We start from the raw sequence: 8,360 nt of genomic DNA on the forward strand, positions 1-8,360 counted from the left end.
ATCATAATTTTATTAACTGAAAAGAAATTGATATAAAAAACGCGATAGCACTTCATTTTTAGTGTACAGAATTCTAAGGGAAAGCTTTCCTTTTCATATTGATTTCTGTCAGCCAAATCCAGGATAATCCTGACGGCGAACAGATACTATGCGAAACGACGTATATGATGTTAAGGTGTCTGAGCTTCTTCTTGAGATTTCTTTGCCACAGCTTTATTCGATCTCCGCTGAAGGAAAGCTTTCACAAATGCAACATCATATCGCAAGAAAATATATTCACGTGCTTTCTGAAAATCCTTGTTCGAGACGTTCAGAAGGCGTCTTTACGACGTCTTTTAGATATTCTAGTTACTTTTTGTAGCTATAATTTAATTTTGATTGTACGATTTTTCATACAAATTAAATATGACAAATATAATAAAGAATCAATTTTAAGACTATATAAAAGAAATTGTAACATATTTAAAAATTAAATATTTTCTATTTTAACGCATACAGAAAGTTAATATTTAGAAAGAAACTAAAGTTTTCGAAAAAATTTTCAAGAAATGCAATGGAATAAAAATTCAACATTGTATTATTTTAATAATATATTGACATGTATTTTTGTCTTAAGTTAGAAATATCAATTATGAGAAACACACAGATGAAATAAAAAATAATTATTATTGACATTATTAATCAGTTTGTTAAATCAAAGCGGTATCACTTTTTTTCAAGAAGATATATTTGATTATTTAATGTTTAAACTTTATTATCTTATATATAATAACAGAGAAGAAAACATTCTCCGGAAAAATACAATCAATAATTTTTGTAAACGCAAATTACGATTATCATTACTAACGATGTCATTAATTCAATATTTTGTTTTATTTTTGCTAGCAAAATATTGAGATTGAGAAAAATGTCAGTTATAGTTTTATATTAGATATAACTCGAGAGGGCGGGGACGCATTCCGTGGCAATCTCGGTAGGATCGGTGGAGGACAGGGTAGGTGTTATACTCGCGATATCGACGTACCTCATAGCGCCGGCGCCAAGAGGGTGAGAGATGATGAGGGGGGGTACACCCGGGCGGAGGAGGACGAGAAGTGGGAGAAAGAGGTAAAAGAGAGAACACAGCATCTCGCTCTCAGCAGCCAGTTTTTTCCGGCGCCTCAGTGCGAGGATGGACCGGCGTCACGACGCAGCCAGTGGACGCGTCGTCGTGTGTCGTCGACGGATGGTGCATCGAGGGTTGGATTAATTTGGGGTGACACTGAGTGACCCCGCCGGAAAAAGGAACATGTGACGCGACGCGACGCACGAACCCACGGACAAATCACAAAAGTCTTCCATTAGCTTAATTTAATAATCTAATAGCGTGATTATTATCCCGCTCCTCTAGGTCGTTCCTAAGTGCTAAGTTTCGAGTATACATCGCGAAGTAAGGTTTTAAGTCTAGCATTAAAGTTTTACGGGAGCAAGCGACGATTTGCGTCATTCAAACTTACAAAAGATATCGTAGTTGAATGTGATAACCAAGCGAAAGAAATCTGCGAGGAAGATCGCATAATTTTCGAATGTATGATGCATACAAATACGAAAAATATCATCTATTATATTTATTACATGATCCAGTGATGAGTGAAAGAAATTTGTAAGATTTAATTTGCTTAGAAGAATTGTACATTTCACTGGAATAAATTGTAATGCAGATATATACGGAAAATAACGAATATCGAATATCGAGTGATTCTCTGAGTGAGAAGAAAACTTCAAGGAATTATATTGCTCGTACACATTTTATTAGGCTAATTCATAATATAAATATACTTGGAGAAGATATATTAATGAAACATATTACATTAGTTAAGCATTGAATGTTAAATATTAATTGAAATGATTTCAGAAAAGAAGTTTCTAACAAGAAACTTATCAAATGAAACTTTATATTAATAAAGAAGATCAATAGAAGAGCAATATTTGCAATTCAGAAATCTGAATTTTTACACTGTTTGTCGAGATATATATGATATAGAAATAATTCGATTGTCTTAATTGAAAAAAAGAGAAGACAAGGAAAAATTCATTTATCTAGAAAAGAAAAAAAGGAAGCTCAAATTTCTCAACCGTTTTTATAAAAAAAAGGTCTTATGTGACGATCTTTCTCACACGCATCTTCTCGCAATTTTTACTTCATTAAAAGAGATGAAATATATCTTCGTGCGTCTCCATTTAGAAGAAATATAAAAAGTTTTTCTACGAAATCCATGTGTCTCCAAAACATCGACTGCGACAAGTCGATAGTACATTGTTAAGAAAAACGTCCTGCTTCAGTCTGACAGGAAAAAGAAGCACGGCGATAATATAATAGTGTGCCTGATCTGAAGTCTTCCTCAACTCTGATAGAATGCATACAGCAATGTCTCCAATGCGAGGATTTACGTATTACTATATATTCTTCCACGATCATATGGAGTAAGAAAAAAGGATATCCAATAATCCAAATAACGTAACAATAATTCTAATCAAACAATATCATAAGATATATAGACAATGATAATTCATTCCTGATAATGATAGGAAGATTATGTGCATAATAATAAATGATTATAATACGTAATAATAAGAACGTAATAATAAGAAATCAAAATATAAGTATAAGGAATGTATAAGGAATGTATGAAATAAAAATAACATTGATAATATTGTGAAACATTCGAGAACATTCGGATATGGGATGATGAGAGTCGCTTGAAGAATATCAAAGTGGAACGACATATAAGGAAAGGGAGAGACGGAACTCGTTATTGTAATCATCATCATCATCATCATCGTTGTCATCGCTGTATGTTCTAGCTAGAAAAGCCGGGATAACGCGTACAAAAGACACTACGACAACTGGGAAGGGAAAGAGCTATTACCTCTGCTCGTGATTTTCTCTTTGTACCCCCGTTTCACCCTTTCTATTTCCTTCATGAAAGGATTAAACGTCGTAGACGCTACTTGTGCAACGTGGACCAACTGACGGAACATCTGGAATTTAATTAGCCTAACATTACCTTGTCAATGTTATTCGCTATCTCCTTTATTTTAGATAAAATAAAAAACGATGAAAAAAATGAGACACGCGGCTTGAGATAATTATCGACCATTAGAACTGAAAGAAGCCAAAGAAAAATTACAGATTATTCGTAACTACTGCACAATCAGCGATTATTACAATCGGAAATAATCAGAAAACGTTTTTCATGAGAAATTAATCAATTATTTCATATTACTGTATCAAGCACAAAAGAAAATTTTATTTCTAAAAATAAAAAAAAGGTTAATATCTGCTGATATTTAATCTACGAGAAATAATGCTATAAGCAAAAGACGATAAAATTCTAAAAAAGATCTTTAGACTCGAAACTGAATCGATTATTAAAAGAGACTAACGATCTTGCGTTTTACGCTACATCAAGTTGCGTCAAGAAAGATTTCTGGAAGGAATCCTTTCCTTCTCGAAGAAGAAATTCTTATTTGTTACTGCGTCCGAATTTTGAGGAATGGCAATGTCGGCGACTGTGTCACCCGCGAAACCCGCGCGTGGACGTGGCCCGGCTGACGGCCGAGCTTTCTTCGAGACGCTGTGGCGAGGCGGCAATTTCCTGCTAGATCGGCAAAAGGTGCTGAAGCGCTCGCGCAAACGCAAATTGCACTATGCGGCCAATAATGGCAAGAGGAAGCAGCAGCAGCAACTGCTGCAGATGCAGCGTCAACACTGCTGTTGTTGCCAGCGCATTCAGCTGCACCTGCTCGCCGAACGGCGAAGCAACATGCGCTCCGTCGTCAGGTGAATCCCTTTGCTTTCAGCTCAATCTTAAAACTATACATTGGAGTTGTCTTTGCTCGAGCTTTTCTATCTTGTTAATGTAAAATGAAATAGATTAGAAATAAAAAGAATATTTAAATCTTCTATCAGTTACGATTTCAAAGACTAAATAACCAAATTGTCACTCGTTTTTAATAGTCTTATAAATATAAAGTTACTTTTCAAGTTCCCGGTGTACAGTTTACATTTTAATAGTATAGTTAGCAAGATTAAGCTAGAATGCATAGAATATCCTTGATTATTAAATTATTTTTTCCTTTCCAAAACTGTGTTACTGTATAAATTATGTAAGAATAAATAATTTTGAGAATTTCAGAAGAGAAGATATATAATGAAAAATCTCGAACTGATCTTATGTGATTTATTTTGATAGTATCATAATTTGAAACGTAATCTTATGAGAATATGAAACTTTTCGATAATAATGGGAAAGCTTTCTGAAATAAAGGAATGGCTTATTTCACTACTCTTTGGGTTTGATTTGTTCATGGCGATCGACTCGGCGTAAGTCGCCAATGGCAATTGTACAGCGCAAAGGGGATGCCAGAAAAGAGAACAGCTGGATTGTATTGATCCGCCGGGTTCCGGCGCCGTGCGTGCAGGCGCGCAGGGGTGGCTCTCGCCCCGGCTCAACCCCAGTTCACCGCTTTTCATCGTCGCAGGAAAAGTAGAGAGAGAGAAAGAGAGAGGGACAAGGAGAGTGGGAGAGAGAAGAGAGACTCGCGCGATTCTGCCCCTACTTGCCATTCTAGTCATCCCACAGAGTGTTATATCATTAGCATCGCGACGCCCGTTAAGGACGACACCGATTGACACCGTTTTTGTAACTGTATACAGAGTGCTCTTTCGAGTCTAGACTTTTCTAGCTCTCTGGAGCTTCGAAGAAGTGATCATTGTTTTTAAAAGGATGACGGTGAAGATTTCGACGCGGTACGCTATTTCGATCATCTTTCGTCCAGGATTTCACCACTGTATTATCGTGAACTATCGAGTGTGTCTTATAGATCGTCTTGATTGTAAAGATAATGCAGTGGGGCGATGTTTCGAAAATAAACAACATTTAAATATATGTGAATTGATTAAATAATTAAATTATTAATTTGCATTCACGTTCTTCTTGATTTGTAATTTGATAGCTCAAACATATGGCGTTTAAGATCACGATTCTGTTGTGTTGAGTTAACAGATATGATTCTGTAGTTCTATAATTTTATTTATAAAATATGTTTAACATTTTAAAAATGTGAAGCTACTAATTAGATGTATGAAATTTGATTATTTATTTTGATTGCTAGACATTCGTTTATGATTGACGATTTAATAATTGGTTAGGTTATTGGTGTTGAGCTATCAATCTTAAAATATTTAATCACAGTGGCAAGTTAAATGAAAGCTGTGAAAACAGGATGCACTTTCTGTGAGAATTTCGTAAACGTAAAATCGATCATTATTACATATAATTACATATCAATAATTGATCAATGATTAGGATGGAGCTTTTCAAGGGTGGGACATTCGTGAAAACTATTAATGACTGTAATAGTTTCTGAAAATTAATTAATAGCTGTATATATGATTATTTATTTACTACTGGAAATAGTACTTGGTCTCTTTAGTACTCTTTCTATTCATGGAAACTAACAAAGTTTGTGTTTCCAGTGTACGAGAGACACATCAGATCGCCGAGGCGCAGCAGGAGAAGAATGCGAAGCTTCGCGAAGCATTCGGCATTTCCGAATTCTTCGTGGAAGGCAGTAGCCTAGACCCAGAGCGGCACGCGCGCGAGGCGGAGGCGCGAGCCGCCGCCGCCGCCGCGAGTAAAGTCTACGAGCTGGTGCGTACACCGAGTCCGACGCCGCCACCAGTACCGGAAACGATCGTCACGACTGCTGAAAAGAAGAAGCGTAAGCGTTCCAGCAGCGCAAGCAAAAAGAAGAAGACCAAGAAGCACAAACGGGAAAGGTACAGCATAATGTAAACGGTGCGCGCACGGCTCCATGGAGGCTGGATTCGATCCCACCGTGACTTTTCTTTTTCTCTTTCTTTCTCTCTTTCTTTCTCTTGCTTCCGTTTTAAGTATCAATTCAGAGTAAGATGCGAATCGAGGCTCCAAGACCGCACACCCGGCCCCGTCACACATTTCCGGAACACCCCAGAAAAGAAAAAAAGAACTCGACCAAGATCCGAGTAGAAAGTCTCCTCTCTTTCTCTCTTTCTCTTCCTATCGGTTAATTGAGACTGTTCGTCTTGCAAACATTCGTACTCTATCTTTTTCTCTCTCTTTTGCTTTTTTTTACGCGTTAGCTGGATTTACAGAACTGTAAACTCATGACTCACCACCTACTGTCTCATATCCCGTACACCTTTCTCTGTTTCAAACAGAACTGAGGAGGACTGAGTGCCTACCCAGTAGGCGCAGTAGGTAAGTGTGGTCGTCGCGATTAATTTGAAAAAAAAAAATAAAAAGAAAGAAATACTTCGCGCGCAAAGGAAGTTTAATGTCGTGCGTCATATAAAAAGCGTGATTAAAATATCGTTATCATTATGGGATTTTTTCTGGGAGATTGTCTCTCACGCGATTAGATATCTCCCTGTGGGGTAAATGTTTGTTACGTTTCGTTTTTCCGGTCATACTATTAAAAAAAACATGTGTATTGTAATTTGAAATGATATATAAATTACTTTTTTAAAATTTATAATCTTACTTTAATCCTTTTCAAAAGTATGAAAATAATTTGTGTTAGATACTAATAAAATATCGGAATGTTATTGAATTTGGAAAAATATTAGTGCTAAAAATGTTAATAATTATAATATACAGAGATGTATTATCTTCTTTAATTTAATAAATGACGGGCAAACATTTACTGGGGATGAAAATAAAGACACAGGTTTTCATAATAAACGCAGAGAACGTTAAAAAGTAGAGAAAATTGCGCAGAAATGAAAATAAACGTAAACAGAAAACGAGAATCATACATTTCTATCTCTCTGTTGTTGTTTATCGATGAAGCTTGTTGTTAATGTCATCTCTCTATTTTTTTCTGACAAGTCCGTCCTTATCGATGGTTATCAAGGTAATGCTAATCCCATATTTATATCAATACTCCTCATTATGTATTATATATATATATTTCGTATACTTGTCTTCCGTAAATTTTCGTTGAAAGATGTGGTTTTTTATGGTTGTGGGTTGTGCAACCCGAGATCGGAGAATTCCTCGGGAATTCCGGAAATGAGTACAAAACCAGATCTTTCAAAGTGAGCTATTATGTAGTCGGTTTGTTAGCTATATCATACGATATTATACGTGATATTGTGAACAATCTCACTTTTATACGCATCATTATACTTTATTTTCCCTTGTTATTGCATACACTTCAGAATGAATATTGTGATGCAAAATTCATTTGTAAAGTACTTTCGAAATAATTGGACGAACTTCAGAAATGAAAGAGGAAAGTTCATATCAGTTTACTACAGTATATTTATTGATGTGAACTTCTATTTTTGACTGCAAGATATTTGAATGTTGGTCTAAATTATTTTGAAAGTACTTTGCATAGATTGCTGGCTTTTATTTAAAATCGAGTTATTTTTTAATATGTTAAAGAAAGAATTAAAATTGAATTGTTGTTCCTGATCAGAGTGGAATATATTTCCAAATTTTATTGCGGGAAGTTAAGTTCTTAAAGTGGATAGCTTGTGTATATTGTACGTTGATATATAGAATGGAGAATTGTTTTTCACGTACACTGATACGTTGTATACTACAGCTTTCTTTATATATTGTCAGCACAAAGGTATGCACTTGTCGACAGGAAGACGCCCACTGCAAGAGTTATATAAGACTAAATATCGTTTGACAAAACTAAAAAAGATACTATCGCCTCGAAACTCTTGTAACGATTACTCAATCTCCGATTTCATAGATCCGAATCTCCCAAGTCTGGCAAGAAGAAAGAAAAGTCCAAAAAGAGAAAGAAGGAGAAAAAGCATAAAAAAATCGAGGCCACATCGTCTGACAGCGACTCCAGTGAGGATTCCGATGATAGCAAGTAATGACGATAATCAATTTATCTATTAAATATTGCAATAATAATAGTTCTTTATGCTGATAATTTTTATAAAATAAAATGAAAGCATTTTCTATCACACAATGTTTCAAAAATTTGTTAATTTAATTTATTTTTATAAAAAAGAGGGGAATGATATTAAACAATTTATTTTAGTATAAGATTATTTAATCGACATTGATTATAAAAACTTATACGTAAGTTATATGGTGGAAGTAAATAATAAATGGATATTACGTAGCTCATCTGAGGCCGAATCGAAGAAGAAGAAGAAAAAGAAAAAGAAAAAGCTCAAAGTCGAGGGAAAGGACAAGCATGAGGTACGCACGATGCTTTGAAGAAAATTAAACATAAATTCCCGTCTCTTTCTATCTCTGTTCTCTATCTTTACGTATATATTTATATATATATATATATATATA

The 8,360-nt window shown here is 35.1% G+C and overlaps 1 protein-coding gene across 5 annotated transcripts in view; it reads left to right on the top strand.

The window, feature by feature from the left end:
- Nucleotides 1-8,360, top strand: part of LOC108693175 (serine/arginine repetitive matrix protein 2) — a 17,831-nt gene that overhangs the window by 3,611 nt on the left and 5,860 nt on the right. For 4 of the 5 annotated variants that reach the window (XM_018201985.1, XM_018201988.1, XM_018201986.1 and 1 more), the window contains exons 4-6: nucleotides 5,522-5,824; nucleotides 7,795-7,920; nucleotides 8,180-8,258. In XM_018201985.1, coding sequence (XP_018057474.1) covers nucleotides 5,522-5,824; nucleotides 7,795-7,920; nucleotides 8,180-8,258 — 508 coding nt within the window. Of the gene's footprint in view, nucleotides 1-4,643; nucleotides 4,793-5,521; nucleotides 5,825-7,794; nucleotides 7,921-8,179; nucleotides 8,259-8,360 lie in introns of those variants that run through there. The other variant, XM_018201989.1, reaches the window with a different exon arrangement.

Source organism: Atta colombica, unplaced genomic scaffold, assembly GCF_001594045.1.
Source record: "Atta colombica isolate Treedump-2 unplaced genomic scaffold, Acol1.0 scaffold88, whole genome shotgun sequence".
NCBI classification, from domain to species: Eukaryota; Metazoa; Arthropoda; class Insecta; order Hymenoptera; family Formicidae; genus Atta; species Atta colombica.